General features: G+C 45.0%; 1 protein-coding gene across 1 annotated transcript in view; it reads left to right on the plus strand.

Moving 5' to 3' along the window:
- Positions 1–16381, plus strand: part of VPS26B (VPS26 retromer complex component B) — a 24203-nt gene continuing 7822 nt past the window's right edge. The window contains exons 1-2 of the mRNA XM_066365271.1: positions 1–566; positions 10498–10654. Coding sequence (XP_066221368.1) covers positions 344–566; positions 10498–10654 — 380 coding nt within the window. The 5' untranslated portion in view covers positions 1–343. The remainder of the gene's footprint in view (positions 567–10497; positions 10655–16381) is intronic.

Below are 16381 nucleotides of genomic sequence, written 5' to 3' on the forward strand. Positions count from 1 at the left end.
CACCTCCTCTCTCCCGCCCCTCCGCAGGGAACCTCCGAAGCTGCTCTGGGCTCGGTGCAGTGAAACACCGACTAGGCGGCAGAGGCCGGTACGCCCCGGCTCTGCACCGCCCCCTTAGAGTTGCATTGCCGCCCTCGCTCCTCTCTGTCTCCAGCTGCTCGCCCCCGCGCGAGACTGGCGGGCCGCGGTGCATCTGTGCTGTGGGCACCCAGCCGGCCCTGCCCTGTCCTCGTAGAGTGGGCAGTCGAGTCTTGCCCCCCGCCTGGCCGTGCGTCCAGCCTGCTGGCCTTCCCTTAGGGCAGCCCCAGCCCCGGAAAGCCCGGCGCGGCCGGCCGGCGGCGAGATGAGCTTCTTCGGCTTCGGGCAGAGCGTAGAGGTAGAGATCGTGCTGAACGATGCGGAGAGTAGGAAGCGAGCCGAGCACAAGACGGAGGACGGGAAGAAGGAGAAGTATTTCCTCTTCTACGACGGAGAGACGGTCTCCGGGAAGGTGAGCCTCGCACTCAAGCACCCCAACAAGCGGCTGGAACACCAGGGCATCAAGATCGAGTTCATCGGGCAGATCGGTGAGTCCGCACCCAGCGTCTCCCAACCCCCACCGCGTCCGCGGGCCAGGCGCCCACTCGGGGCGGGGACCCTGGGCCGCTCCGGTGAGGCCTGTGGGAATCCCTCGTTCCCTGCGGTCTCAGGCCCGCCCCTGCGTTACCGTTTTCCTTGCCAAAAGGAACTGCGCGCCGAGAGGGGTGGTAGTGCCGAGGGCGCGGGGAGCGTCCCTCCTGTGTCCCTTCTTGGTGGATACCTCGGCCCGGAATGCCCCGATTGTCCCTTCATCATGCCGCTCAGCTGGGCCTCCCGCCTCCAAGATCGCGGAGTGAGATGCACCTGCCTTAGCCTGCAGGTGGGTTTGTTAGGGAAAGACAGTTCTAGTACCGCTTTTGCCTTCCTCTGACCCAGATCAGGCTAGGCTTCTGAGCCTTACTGACTCCTTGTTTCTTTTCGATATGATGTGGGACAGATGGCTCCCCAGTGTCTCATGGCTCACCTTATCGCTGAACTGCTTATGCTTATACAGCTTTGAGGGGAAAAAAACCCCTGCAGTCTTCAGACCCAGTGTTTCTGTCTACTTAGTTTCTGTCTACTTAGTGTCTCACCTGTGTATTTCTATGACTTTATTAGCATGTTAGTTTTCAGTTTACTCATTTTCTCTTTAAAGACAAAAAAATGATGCCCCTAAGACTAAAATTAAAGGATCAAAATTTCTTAGTGCTCCAACCGTCTTTAAAAATGATTGTTAATAGTTGGAACTGGACAGTAAAAGGCAGTAACAATACAGAAGATTTTGGAAGCTGCCAGTCAACATGTAGTTGCCTCCAGTTCTAACACTGTTTAGAGTCTCATGTTTATTAAAATGCCCAGGTACTTCTGAAATAAATTTTTTTTTTTTTTTTTGTCATTAGGTCAGGAGTATATTCACAGTTAATACCCATGTGGGTTAAAAACCTCTGGTAGAGATATCACATGCTGTATGTTTAACTATTTTTAGGGGCTTCCTGGGAAAGCTTGTTATATATGCTCTCTCATGCCCTCAGAGTTAAGCAAAGAATTCGTTTTCCTCCCTTTTCAGAGGCTGGAAGCACTGGCCCAGGGAGGAGGAGCTCTGGGGAAGGGAGTTCCTGGGGCTTCTCTCTGCAGTCAGTATTTGCCTTCAGCCTTAAAGGAATGAAATCAGGCTGAGGACTGGCTAATCCTATAGGAACCTTTTTGTTGTTATTTCAAATCTGGCATATGAGTGGCCTTTTATGTATTGGAAACAGGTCTGAGGAGTGAGTTTCATACCCTCTGCTTTCCTGCTTCTATCTTAGGTAGGGTTTCTCAACGGCACGCTGTTGACATTTGGTGCCTGATAATTCTTTGTTGGTGTAGAATGTTTAGCAGTGTCCCCAATTTCTACTGATCCAATACCAGAAGTAACCCCTAGTTGTAACCTCAGAAATGTCTTGAGATACTGCTTTATATAGCCTACAGGGTAAAATCCCCAGTAAACAGAGGATGAATCCAAAGCATTTTATGCTAAGTGTAAGATATGAGATAGTGGAGAAGTCCTTGCCTACTTAGCATTAGTATTTTCAAGTACTTTTAACATTTTTACGTGGACTCATTGGCTCTGTAATACCAGAGTAGACAGGCAGGTTTAGTCTGTGTCTATGCCATTGTTCTGGGTGGTGATACCTCATCAATACGTGAAAGGTAACCAGAATGTCTGCTGCCCCAGCAATAAGAAATGAACTGTTCTGGGGGAATGGTGTCAAGGCCTTCTTTTAGTCTAAATGAAAGAGAGTTGAGGAGGCTGCTTCCTGTACCTGCCCTACCTGATTTCTGGTCTAATTCCTTGGATCCCAGAATAACATCCCTGCTGAGTTTTCTCAGAACCTCTTATTGCTTCCACTGATAACTCTTCCTGGGCCCCTGAGCACTCTGAGTTGAATTGATCTTGTGACTTGGGGAAACTGTGCACTTCTCTGGGCTGCTTTCTTTCCTAAAAGTCAAGGATAACAAAATAACTTTGTGAAAATGTTGAGATGTCTAAAGATCATGCTTCATGCAAAGTGTGGTATATTTGTGTAATATACCTAACTGTGTGTAAACTGAAGTCAGGGCACCAGGGCGAGGCAAGTGAGTAATTTTGTTGAAGTTGTGGTCTTGTGGTTTTCTCCTTCATTGCACTTTGACTGTGTATGAAGTGAGTGGAGCTTTGGCCAGATTCTGACATCTGGCTGTATGGGTGATATATACGGTATGGGACTTACGATCTGGTGATGAGAAAGTTGATTGGTATCATTGTGCTCTCTCTACTTTCCTCTTGATTTTCCATTTTAACTCAAAATTAAGTGTTTTCTGCAATTAACTTTCTTATCCTTATGACTAATTTATTTTTCCTCCTAATGAAAGTGTATTTGTCTCACCTGTGTATTCATTAGAGGGACAGGCCAGCCTTCTATATGCAGGGTCAAGCAGACTGAGTTACATAAATTAGAGACGGTTCAGTTTATAGTAATTAAATAATTAGACTTTGCTAGGGTCAAGACTTTGTGAGGACTAGAGATAATATACATGAAGTGCAAGGCTCAGGACATGTACTTAGTTAAAAAGAGTTAAGATGATCTTTGTCATTTTTTTCTTTCCCTGTTCAGCTGGACCCATCAAGAAGTTTTAGGAGCTAGACGTTTAAAACTTCAACTTGCAGTTACCTCTGATTCCTGTGCAGACTCTACATGTAGAATGTCTGCAACCAGGTCAGCCTCCCCTTTTGTCTGCCTGTCTGCCTCCCCACGTTGCTTCCCAGTGTCTTCTGGAAGGCACAATAGCCCAAGTAACCTTATGGAAGGGATACTGCAAGGGATTCTTGCAGGGACAGCTGTTTGGATCCCTTTGTGTCCTCATAGTGGCCCAGGCCCCGTTCAGAAAAGCCCCTATCTTGTTCAGGGTTTGGAGGTAGACAGGAACAGGGTAGCTTTTCTCCCTGGTCCCTTTTCATGCCATAACTTGCTCTGGTAATCTCACCTGCACCTATGACCTTAGTAGCTTCTTATATTCTGTTGACTCCCAAATTTTTTCTTTGTTCTGACCTGAACTGTCTTCTGAGTTCCATGCCTGCGTTTCCCACTGCCTGGTAGACATCTCCACCTGGGTACCCCACCCCCCAGGTCCCTCAGAGACACATCTGTCTTTCTCTTTCTGTTCCAGCCCAACTGCTTCTGCTTTTTTTTTTTTCCCTCCCCTCCCCTTGTTTTGGTTTATGTCACCTGGGTCCATTCTGCCTGGCAGTTTGGGAGTCATCTTAGACTCTTCATTCCTTCTCCCACACATTTATCTAATTGACTTCTAAGATTTGGTCTTCTCCAGCAACTCTAATATATCTTAAATCTGTGCTTCCTCTCCATTCTTAATACACTTGTTATTTCTATTTGTAGGAAACTGTCTCCTAACTGGTTTTCCTGCCTTTGTTTTCTCTTCTCTCAGTTCACCTTCTGGCAGAGTGAACTGTCTAAAAGGCAGTTCTGACATTGTGAGCCCCCTGCTTAAAATTCTTCTCATAGTGTTCCTGCTGGTTAGATGTGGTACCTGCCTCTCTGTCCAGCCTCATCTCTCCTAACCCTTTACCCTCATCACTTGTAGTTTCCTCAAAATACCATATTCTTTCTGGAATCTTGGCATCTCCCCCTTGTATATAAACATTCCACCCAAGCTCTTATTCTTAAAGCCCAGCAAACATGACATTCATCAGAAAGCTCCCCTGACCTCTCCAGGCTGACTTTTAAGCACTTCTTGCGTTGTTCTTCTCGAGGCCTCGTTGGTACCTCTTTTCAAGCAGAATATGCCAAGCTTGTAACTTTTTTTTTTAACTTCTCTGTCTCCTTCCACTAAATTCTGAGCCCCTGAAAGCCTTCAGTCTGATCTCTAGTTTCAGTGGCTAGTATGTAGTAGGTGTTCAATAAATATTTGCTAACTGGATACATTGTTCAGGGCTAATCATTTACAGAAACTGTTCTCTAGATTATTTTTTATCTCCTCCTAGACAAACCAGAGTTATTTTAGTAAAAGGAAGGGAGAGTGCAGGTTTGCTCTGCTGTTCCTGTTAAGAGTCTGGGCTTCCTGCTCATGCTTATTGTGGAGGCATTGATGAGCAAGGTGCAGCCCTTGCTCCAGGCCCTGAGGACTGAGATGACTCACCCACAGGCCTACACCCACTTGTGCAGCATCTTCACTGAGGGAACCAAGGCCAGGGCATCTTAACACTGGATGGCGGTGCACTTGCTTTTGCATCTGTCTTTCATTGCCAAGTTGAGGCTGATTCCCCCGTATGTAAGAAAATAAGAGTTGTCAGAGCTATGGTTCATACAGTTCTGCACCTAGCCCTCAGATGTTGTGGTTTGAGTGTTGCCCCTTGAGAGGGTAATCAGTTTTATTTAGTTGCTGGTGTCATATATGTTTTTCAAAACTTATCAGTAAGTTTTGAGCTGTGGGATTCTCCCTGCTCCTTGTGTATTTTTTTCTGATGGCTTGGTGTGTGTTCTAACCACACCAACAGAGGTGAGCTGAGGGCATCTCCTGTGTCAGTCCAGCAGCTAATGGCCCACATTTTAAGAAGAATGCCAAGTTGTATGTAAGGAGCATTGAGGGACATTCTGCCATTGTTAGAACAAAAGACCATTTTCAGCTAGCATCACCAGGGGAACACTGATGACATATGTAAGGTAGGCCAGGCCACCATGGCGACTAATGGGGTTGGATAAGCCAAAGGTAATTAGAAGGTTGAACTGGCAGAGAAGGGCGGACATGAATACCCTCCAAAAGTCAAAATGATAATATCTGAAATTTTTTTTTATTTTAGAAAGTAATGCCACTGCATGTATCTGAACTCTTCAGCAACAATCAAGCCTATATTTCTAAGAACTCCAGAGGCCTTCTGTATTTTAATTCATTCACCCATGAAAGGCTAAGTAAAAAGCACATTGAGATTAAGTGAATTGATTCTAGTCTGTTAGTAAGTTGTTGCAGGGCTTGGAGCAGAGCTGTACCTGCCTGGCTGTGAGCAGCTCGGGTATGACTGCCCCAGCAGATTTACAAGGTCCAGGAGGCCTGAGTGGATGTGGCCAGCATGAATATTAACTGGGTTGCCAGTCAGCAAACAATGGCTGGGAAAATCAGGGTGAAAAGGAAGCTGTTTGGAGGTCTTTTGTGCCCTTGCTAACTTAGTTTCTTCCAAGAACGCCATGGAGCCCGGATCAGATGTGGTCCTGGCCCAGATGCAAGTCTCAGAGCGCCTTTCATGGGATGACCCCAGGCTGCTCAGCTGGCTCAATTTCCTTCCAAAGCCTCAGCCGTTGGTGGCAAGTTTCACCATGAAAGCATCCTTACTACAAAACTCATTTCCTCCCGTGAGACTGAGGAGACTGAAAACAAGGAAGTTACCTTAACAAAAAAACTTGGTCAGTTCCAACTTTTATCTCCAAACGGCTGGTCCCTAAGGACTTTGGAGGTCCAGAAGAACTAGGCTTGACTTGTGTGCCTGCGTCTTTGGGGTAGAACAGAGGCAGTTCACTGTCTCTTTAGGATCTAAACCTCTCACTAGGCCAGGCTTGGATTTTTTAAGTTTAAGTTGTGTGAGAGGAAACCAAATTTTATGGCAAATAGCAAAACATGACTGCTATATCTGTCCCTTTGCCTTACATTGTTTACAAAAGCATTACAAACAGCTTATAAATTACAAATGAAAAAGCCCAGCCCAGCCCCACTCAGACTGCACACGGATCACTCTTCCATGACATTTGGTGTAGGAGCTCGTACTAATGTGTGTCCAGGAGGAAGAGCCTGGAGGAGAGAGAACGTGATGCTATGCAGGGAAGGACTTCTTTGCCAGAGGTCCTGGCCACAGCCAGGTGCCCCTGCTGGGCTAGGCAGATCGTTGCTAGGATCCTCGGATGCTGGCAGCCTGCGTGCTCTCTGAGCGCGCTCGGACTCCTCTCTTGTTTTGTTTCTCATGTTGCCTTTGGGCTGTGTAATCGCATTTGTGTATTTTTCCATCCTTCTTTTCCCATCTTTCTCTTGACACTGGGATTTCTCACTTAATGATCATGGATGCTGGGGCCTTGCTCTGCCTGCTCTTGTCCCCTGAAACTATGGCCAGAATCTGGTGCTTGGGAATTGAGGCACCAGGTTCCCCAACTGTGGTCACAACCCACAAAAGAGCCAGGACTGTCAACAAGGGCTCATGTAGCAGTGGACCGGCAAGAGTAAGAGGAAGAGGGAGCCCTTGACATGGTCTGGCCAATGGCCCTGCTCCTACCCAATCACTGTATGTCCTTTGATTTAATTTTGTTGTTATAATTTTTTGTTTTTAGATTTTATTTATTCATCTTTAGAGAGAAGGGTAAGAGAAGGGGGGAGAAGCAGGAAGCATCAATTCCCATGTATGCCTTGACCAGGCAAGCCCAGGGTTTTAAACCAGCAACCCTGGTGTTCCAGGTTGACGTTTTATCCACTGTGCCACCACATGTCAGGCCTGTACATCATTTTATTGAGGGGCACAGTTACTGGATTTTTTTATTTCTTAAGATTTTATTTACTGACTTTATAGAGGAGGCAGGGAGTAAGAAGAATCAACTCATAGTTGCTTCACTTTAGTTGTTCATTGATTGCTTGTCATATGTGCCTTGACCGGGCAAGTCCAGGGTTTCAAACCAGTGACCTCAACTTTCCAGATCAATGCTTTATCCACAGTGCCACCACAGGCCAGGCCACAGTTACTGGATTTTAAAACTGGCACTGGTAGCTCACCTTTCCCCCCATAGTTTGCAACTGTCACCTCCCATTTAGTGACTTTGTGCATTATCACTCACTACCCAGAATGCTCCCCACTGCTAGTTCTGTTTAGGGTTTGGAAGGGAAGGTAGGTTGTTTGCTATATAAGATGGATCAAAGTTAACTAAATTGGAAATCAGCAACAACTATAATCATAGAATACAATGTAAATTTGTACAGATGTAGCAGCACTATTTTGGCATTAACCACACTACTGCCACAGTATGAGTTGGATACATCTTTAGGACAGAGCCCATGCTGCTTCAGAATGCCTCCCTGTCTGTGGGAAAATGGTCCCTGTAAACGGTCCCTGTGGAATAGGTCTGGCAGGCCAGCTCCTAAGGCAGCAGGGGACTGTTATAGCATCCAGACTAAAAGGACCGCTTGAAACCGTCTTCTCCTGGGCATGATCAACTGCGGGCAAGGCTGGATACTGTGTTGGCTTTGGGGAGACAAGAGATCTGGTTCTTTGGCCCAGGATGACTTTGATCCTAACTGGGGCTCAGACCTTGTGCTGTCTAGGGTGGACCTAGAGCAAATGCATCTCTGCCCCAAATCCCTGGAGACTTAGGTATCCATGAGGGAGATTGTCTATTGTGCTTGGAAGATCCAGGCCCAGGCCCATGGATGGTTGTCCCAGACACTCCTCTCTGTGGACCTCTGTCCCCAAGCAGCCAACAGCTAAAGGGCAAATGCACTGTGCCTACTCCTTTTCCCAGTTTGGTCTGTTCTGCTTCAGGTCGCAGCCTAGCATAGGACTGGAGCCGAAGAGGGGACCTTGACTGTACTGTGACCATGTGTAGCCATAGACAGTACTAAATGTCCACTGTTTCAGCTGGGGTGGGTTGGAAATCTGGGCATATAGACCTTATCTCTAAAGCGTGCAGATAGCAAAAGTTGATAGTTAAATACCAGAATACAAAGAGGTATAAAATAATATAGAATAAATGAGTGGCATGAGCTTATAATAAAGAAATATACCAAAACTTTCCAGGAGAGGATGAATTTAGAACATTGCTTCTCAAAGTGTGGCCCTCTGTACCAGGGGGATCAGCATCCCCTGGAAGCTTATTAGAAATGGAAATTATTAACCTCCTCCCCCAGACTTCCTGAATCAAACGCTAGGTAGGGCCCAGCACTCTGTTTTTCATAAGCCTTCCAAGTGATTCTGATACACACTGAAGTTTGAGAACCACGGTTTGCCCTGGCCAGTTTGCTCAGTGGTAGAGCGTCGGCCTGGCGTGCGGAAGTCCCGGGTTCAATTCCCGGCCAGGGCATACAGGAGAGGCACCCATCTGCTTCTCCACCCCTCCCCCTCTCCTTCCTCTCTGTCTCTCTCTTCCCCTCCCGCAGCCAGCCGAGGCTCCATTGGAGCAAAAGATGGCCCGGGCGCTGGGGATGGCTCCTTGGCCTCTGCCTCAGGCGCTAGAGTGGCTCTGGTTGCAACAGAGCGAGGCCCAGGATGGGCAGAGCATCGCCCCCTGGTGGGCATGCCGGGTGGGTCCCAGTCGGGTGCATGTGGGAGTCTGACTGCCTCCCCGTTTCCAACTTCAGAAAAATACAAAAAAAAAAAAAAAAGAGAGAGAGAACCACGGTTTGAGGTGGAGGAAATAATAGTAAAACTTATGTGTCAGATTGACCACATGGATTCCTTTCTGGTAGATAGTAGCAGCTAGCTAGCTAATATTTTGAGTGTTTACTATCTACAACGAAGTCCTGTACCTTCATTGCCTCCTTTAATTCTCACAAAACCTTACTAAGTGGACTATATTTTACCCTCATTGTACTGGTCATAGAAATAGACATGGCTCAGCAGACCTGCCCTAATTTCACCTCTGCAACCAACCCTGCGACTCTAAGCCAGTGGTTCTCAAAGTGTCCTATGGTATTCCAGAGAAATATGTGCCTGTTGGGGATTAAAAATCTAACAGGGTTTTTGGAGTTTAGATTTTTGGGGGACAGAGGTGTGGAGAATTGGCTGTAAACTGACAGTCTGCCCAACCCCCGACCTCACTTGCCTGATTAGGTGGCAAAAGGCTGTTAAGCTGTGGTGCTGGATTGTTTACACTATCCCCCGTGTTCCCCGGAAAGACTGGAGGCAAGTTTCTTCTATCCTTTGTTTGGTTTAAAGTTAAGATGATGTGTATGGTGGGGGTTTTCTGCACTCAACACAATTAAGAGTAAAAAGAGGAATTCTTCAATGTATTGATGAGGAAATGAGAGTTTGCCTTTCAAATATATGCCCAAACATTGAAGAAATCGCTAGGACACATCAGGCTCATGTTTCTCATAAACACAAGAATGAAAAAACTTAACACATTCATGCCCGGGACCTGCCGGATTTTTTTAAATCTTACTAAGAATGTATCTATATATATAAAAAGATAACTTTTTCGTTGTTTTTTAATTTTTTAACCCCTCTTTTTTACAAATTCTAAGAAGCATAAGTCAAAAAATATAACGTAAAAATGTTTTTTATTGTCAGAGTAAATTTAATTTTGTCATATTTGTTTTGTTTAATTACCATAAAAGGACGCTTGGACTTTTATATTTTTTCTTTAATATTTGACTTAATTATTATAACATATTTCTCAGAAATTTATAGTGTGCCTACAATTATTTGTAGGATTTTAAATGTGCCCTGACTTCAAAAAGTTTGAGAACCACTGCTGTAAGCCAATTATTTAACCGTGCTGAGCCTCAGTTTTCTTATCTTTTAAATTGGTGTTCAGGCCTGTCTTAGTTATCATACAAGGTTATTATAAGAATATGGTTAAGAATGCCTATGAATATGCTTTAAAGGTTTGAAATGATTTTTAAAACGTGGTGTTTTTGATAGTGGTTCCCTGTGTATCCTTTACCAGGGGCTGCCCTGCTGTCCCAAACAGGATTATATTGGGTTCTTACTGTGCCACGGGGCTTCTCTCTCTAAAATGGAAGTGTTTGGGAACGAGGTGGGGGGACACCAGTATGCGAGGAATGCAGTGAAGGAGCGGGTCAGGAAAAGAGAGGGAGCCAAAAACAAAGTCTGTTTGAGGGAAGGTCTTTTAGAAGCTGGGTGCCTACAGCCTGGAGCCCCTGCCAGGCCCCATGTTGCTTGGGCTCTGCTCAAGCAGGCTGATGCTCTCTCCCCAGAACTCTACTATGACCGCGGGAACCACCATGAATTTGTGTCCCTGGTGAAGGATTTGGCTCGGCCTGGAGAAATTACCCAGTCACAGGCCTTTGACTTTGAGTTCACCCACGTGGAGAAGCCGTATGAGTCCTACACAGGGCAGAACGTGAAGCTGCGGTAAGTTGTGCCCGTCTTGCCCCAGAAACTGCCCCGTGTGGACCAGAATCTGCAGCTGTCCTCATTTCCGAGGATCTTTGTAAGGATACTGAGGAGGAAGATTGCTGAGAGCAGTGGTGTGCTGGTTAATGCTTAGCAACAGGCTCTCTGGGATGGAAAACCCCTGGTTGGTAGCTTCTTTTCATTTCTGTAGTGTAAATATTCCCACCGTGGCCAATTTCAGGCTACCAGCCTGGTGTCCCTGAATGCAGAGCGGGGAGAGGCACGGTAACCACTGTTCTCAAACATGACTGTCATGTGGAGACACTGAATATAAATTCCCCCAAGAGCAGAGAATTGTAAAATGCAGCAAAATAATTAGGAAGCAATGAATTTTTGGTTTATATTGCCTTTGTTTTTAATATGATTCATTTAATTGTAAGATTGTATAGTTTAATTTTAAATAATTGCTGTGTGTAACAACTGATTCATGAAATTCTTGAAAATTCAACAGTTGGCTTTCACCAGGACATACTGATCCTCGATCCATTACGATCACTGGCAGTGTGGTCCTGAGCTCTGCCACCCAGCTGTCTCACGAGAAAAGTGGGTCATAGATTTAACTTTCATTCTCGATCTGCCTGCTCCATCTTTTGGGGTGATGAGAGAATAAAACATAACATGTAATAAGTTCTTAAAAGATACTGAACACAAGTAAGTACATGAGATTGCTTTTATTGTTCCAGTCTTGGAAATTCTGAGGGTAGGAACTGATTCCAGGGCCTCTGAGGGGACAGGATCAGAGCAGCTATAGGCTCTAGGCTGTAACTCAAGATTATGTGATGTCACTGGGATGGAGCAGACTTCCTCCATCACTCTGGACACTTGGTTCTGGGTCTTGACACTGTCTCATAAGGTCAGCTTGTTCTCATCACCTGAAGGCCTGGGTTTAGGATGGTGCAGAATACAACAAGACTTTTTTTCCTTTTATAGTTTACTTTTATTTTTCAGTTACTATTGACATACAATATTATGTTCGTTTCACATATACAACATAGTGATTAGACATTTATATAACTTAGAAAGTGATCACCCCAATAAGTCTAATACCCATCTGCACCATACATAGTTATTACAATATTATTGATAATTACAATATTCCTTATGATATACTTAACATCCCCATGACTGTTTTTATAATTGGCAATTTGTACTTCTTAATCTCTTCCCCTTTTTCACCCATCCCCCCTTTCCATCCAACAACCATCATCTGTTTTGTTTGTATAGATTCTACATAGGAGTGAAATCATATGATATTTGTTTTTCTCTGTGACTTACTTTATTTAGCACAGTTCCCTTACATCCCTCAATGTTTCAAATACAGCCAGACTTTTTTCTTCCCCTTCTTTCTCCCTGGTTTTCCCTCTTCCATCAGAAGAGTGATCACAAGCTCTTATTTTAAAATCCTTGCAGAGAGGTCTTAAGCCTGACATTATTCCAACTAAGGACAGTGTTTAATAAGCGCGCTCAGAGAAAGCAGCACCTAAGCTTGGCTATGGGATTTATTGTGATTTAACTTTTTTTTTTTTGCAGTGGCTTTCTCTTAAACATTTTTGTGTCAGAAAGAAAGGTGTTGAAAACAGTATGACAATTCATTAAAATTTGAACTATAGAATTACCATATGATCCAACCCTTCTGGGTACACATCCTAAAGTGAAAGCAGGGACTCAAGCAGGTATCTGTGTCCCCACAGTCATCACAGCACAGTCAAAGTAGATGACTGGACAAACAAAGTGTGGCTACAACAAAGCATACAATGGAATGTTATTTAGCCCCGAGAAGGAAGGAAATCCTGTCATACGCTACCACATGGATGAATCTTGAAAACATTATGCTAAGTGAAATAGGCCAGTCATAAGAAGACAAGTACTGTTTGATTTCATTCATATGAGGCATTTAGAGGAGTCAGAGTCGCCGAGACAGAAAGAATGGTGGTTGCCAGGGGCTGGCGGTGGGGGGGTGGGGTGGGGAGTAATGTTGAATGGGAACCAAGTTTCAGTTGGGGAGCTTGAAACAAGTCCTGGAGATGGTGATACTGTGTTTCCCTGAAAATAAGACAGTGTCTTATATGAATTTTTGCTCCCAAAGACGTGTTAGTCCTTATTTCCAGGGGATGTCTTATTTTTCCATGAACAAGAATTCACATTTATTGTTGAACAAAAAAAATCAATATTTATTATACTTTAGTGATGTCATCACAAACATCAGCATAACCAGCCAAACTCTGAATTCCATCAAGAATTTCTTGTGACTCTATTTCCATGTACAACAATCTACCATTTCCCCCCAAATTAGATGGTGTCCTATATTAATTTTTGCTCCTAAAGATGCAGTAGGTCTTATTTTCAGGGGAAGCCTTATATTTCTAAACTTGAAAAAAATTGCACTAGGTCTTATTTTCAGGGAAGCAGGGTAATGATGGTCACACAACAGTGTGAATGTACTTAATGCCACTGAACTCTACACTTAGCATTGGTTAAAAATGGTAAATTTTATGTTATATATATTATAGAGGAAGAAAAACTTTTTCTTCCACCCGTTGTAGGTTGATTGGGCCCTGCACATTAGACTGACAAAGATAAGCAAAAGAAAAACAAGTTTATTCACATGTGCATTGTGCATACACAAGGAATTCAGTGATGAGCATCTCAGAGAGGTGATTAGAACTTGGACTTCTGTAAGTATTTAATCAGAAAAACAATAGTATTAAAGAGAAGTGACAAGACAAAGGAAAGAGACTTTGAACTTCTAGGGGCAACAAATTGTGGGAGGATAAACATAGGGGGGACACATGGAAGATAGAGGTGGTTTTAGCGCCCGGCTGGCAGGTAGATTTCTCTGGTGCAGCCTTGGGGCTGATAACAGTCTGGAGTTGTCTCTGGTGATTAAGAATGTCCTGCTTGAGCCTGACCTGTGGTTGCACAGTGGATAAAGCTTCGACCTGGAGCACTGAGGTCGCATGTTTGACACCTTGGGCTTGCTTGATCAAGGCACATATGGGAGTTGAGGCTTCCTGCTCCTCCCCCCTTCTCTCTTTCTCTCTCGCTATCTCTTTCTCCTCTTTAAAAATGAATAAATAAAACCTTTAAAAAAAAGAGAGAGAGAGAGAGTGTCCTGCTTGCCCAGGAAAGGGGCAGAGCGGAGAGGTTTTCTTGTGTCTGCTTCTTCTCAGTTCCTTTTAGCTCAGTGTAATCTTTACACCAGAGAGGCACATTCGGGGGTGGCATACTCTGAACCCCTTCTCATTTTACCACAATAAAAAGAAAAAGGAAGGTGGTGCTGTACTAATTAGATAAAGACTTTAGGATCGTGTTGAGAAAGAGAGGAGGTAAAGAAGGGAAAACTAGTCGAGGACAGTTTATCAAGGATGTAAATTCCAGATTAAGGGCGAGTGTCTTATTACATAGACAGAGGGGAGATATGAAAAGATTGTTCGGGGCTCTTTTCTTCATAGGCATAGGAGTGGTTTTTTGGGAAGACTTTAAAGTCAATACGTAGTATTTGATGGGCGGGTAGACTGTGGAGACCAAATGTTAGAAGGCTAGTGTGAGGGCCTACGTTTTGCTTTAGTGGGCATGATGGGAACAGGCTAAAAACCGGGAATTTAATAGATATCAACAGAATTTGCTAGTGGGTGCAGATGCAGATGGAGGGCTATCAGCAGCAAGAGACAATTTGTAGATAAGATGATTCATCCGATTTTAAAGTTTGGAGTACTGGCAGTGTAGAGCAGTGCAAAAGTTCACTAGCTAATTGGAAATGCAAGCCTGGTACTCAGGAATTCACGGTTGGAAATCACCTGCTCAGAGGTAATCACTGATAAGTTTTTCAAGGAAGGGAGCTCAGGCCCTGGTAGGGCAGGGGACAGAAGGAGGTAAAGCAGGCCACGCCCTCCTGTAGAACCATGGGGACAGCATTTCAAGGAGGAGGCAGTGTGTTACACTCTAACATAGACCTGACATCAGAAAAAATGCCACTGTATTTGGCACCTTGGAGGCTGGGTATTAACTTCAGGGGGGCATTTCTGTTGGGTGGTGGCACAGAGCCAGGGGTGGGAGTTGCTAGAAGGAAGGACACTGCAGTAGTTAGAACTGGACCCTCTGTGACAGCTGTCTGTGAATGAAAGGCAAGAGTGTAAGGCCTGGACAGTGTTTTGGGGGTTGGTGATGGGGACTTTTTTGTAAACTCAGAGGAAGAAGCCCTTAGCTGGAGAGAGACTGGATATGTTAAGAAAATTGGAAGGGTGGAAGGATCCAGACGCCAGGCAAGGTTCCCATAGAAGAGTCACTTGAGTGGCTTTTAAAAATGTTGATGCCTCGGTCTCTTTCCAGAACAGTTAAATGTCAGCTGTGCCCGGGCCTCGGGATTTTTAAAGCCCCTCCCCCAAGGTGTCTTTGTGCATCCAGGTGGGGCATCATTCTCCAGAGGGAGGAGGAGAAAGGGGCTGGAGAGACAGAGGTGCTGTTGGAAGGAGGGAAGGGTGAGCGAAGGGCCGGACACATGCTTAGGCCCTAAGTAAGAAACTTCACAGAGCAGAGATGGGAGAGAATTACAAACTTTGACTTGGTACACTGTCATCTTTTTATTAGAGTAAAAACAGTGTCTTCTGCTGAGAGGGTGGGGGAGGCTTGGGAGCCTGAGGAGTTAGAAAAGAGTTAGGAACAAATGTCTCGAGCAGTATGACCGAAGTTCCTGAGATGAACGAAAAGACTGCCAAGAAGCAGTGCCACACAGAATAGAGCAGCCTAATGTGCAGTTGACCTGGTTAGCTGTTTCATCCAGGAAGGCTTGAAGGACAGTGGCAAAATCTAAGTCTTATTGAGAAGAAAACAAAATTAAAGGGGTGATTCTTCCCTCCTTGGGTATTAGCATACAGTTAAGTCAAGGGGACAGGCATGCTGGTGAAGGCCACACTAAAGTGGCTGGGCTGCAGAGGTCAGGCCTGGCACACTCTATCTAGCTTGCCTCTCCCACATCAGCCTCCTCGTCTGAGGATGCTAGTTCAGCCAGAGATGTTTTCTGTTCAAACACACCAGTTCTCTCCCACCTCTGTTGCTGTACTCCAAAGGTTTGCTCTCCCGAATACCCTTCTCTCCCCAGTACTCAATTCCTGTATTCCAGTTAGCACTTCCCAGGTCTCCTCCCATTGTCTGAGCTTCCCTTGAGCTGATAGCTCTTGCTCATCCTGTGCCTTGCAATGGATGTTTGCTGAATGAATAGCTGACTTAGTCCTTCCACTCCCTATTCCTCTCATTTAACTGTGAGACACTTGAAAAATGCTTCTGGATTGAATATTGTTAAATGAACAGCTGTGCAAATATAAGAGTACAAGACAGATCCCTACACCCAGAGAGCCAGGAGTCAGTTGAAGAAATAAAACCTGCACACAAATACCTGGTAGGAGTGGCGAGGGCCATGAAAGGCACAGCGCCAACGTACTGCTGGAGTACGGAGCAGAGAAATCATTCTACTTAGAGCAGCATTCTTAACCCAGAGCGTGAGCTCAAAAGGAGGTTTGGGGAAAGGGTCTCTGAACTCCTTATAACTGCAGAATGTTGTGTATAAGTGAATATGTGCATTCTTTCTGGGAGGAGGTCACAGAGGTAAATTTTCAAAGGAATTCAAAGTCCCAATAACTCCTGTAAGGGGTTCTCCCAAGTGGGTCAGTTTAATGCATAAAGCTAGGT

The sequence above is a fragment of the Saccopteryx leptura genome, chromosome 2, assembly GCF_036850995.1.
Source record: "Saccopteryx leptura isolate mSacLep1 chromosome 2, mSacLep1_pri_phased_curated, whole genome shotgun sequence".
NCBI classification, from domain to species: Eukaryota; Metazoa; Chordata; class Mammalia; order Chiroptera; family Emballonuridae; genus Saccopteryx; species Saccopteryx leptura.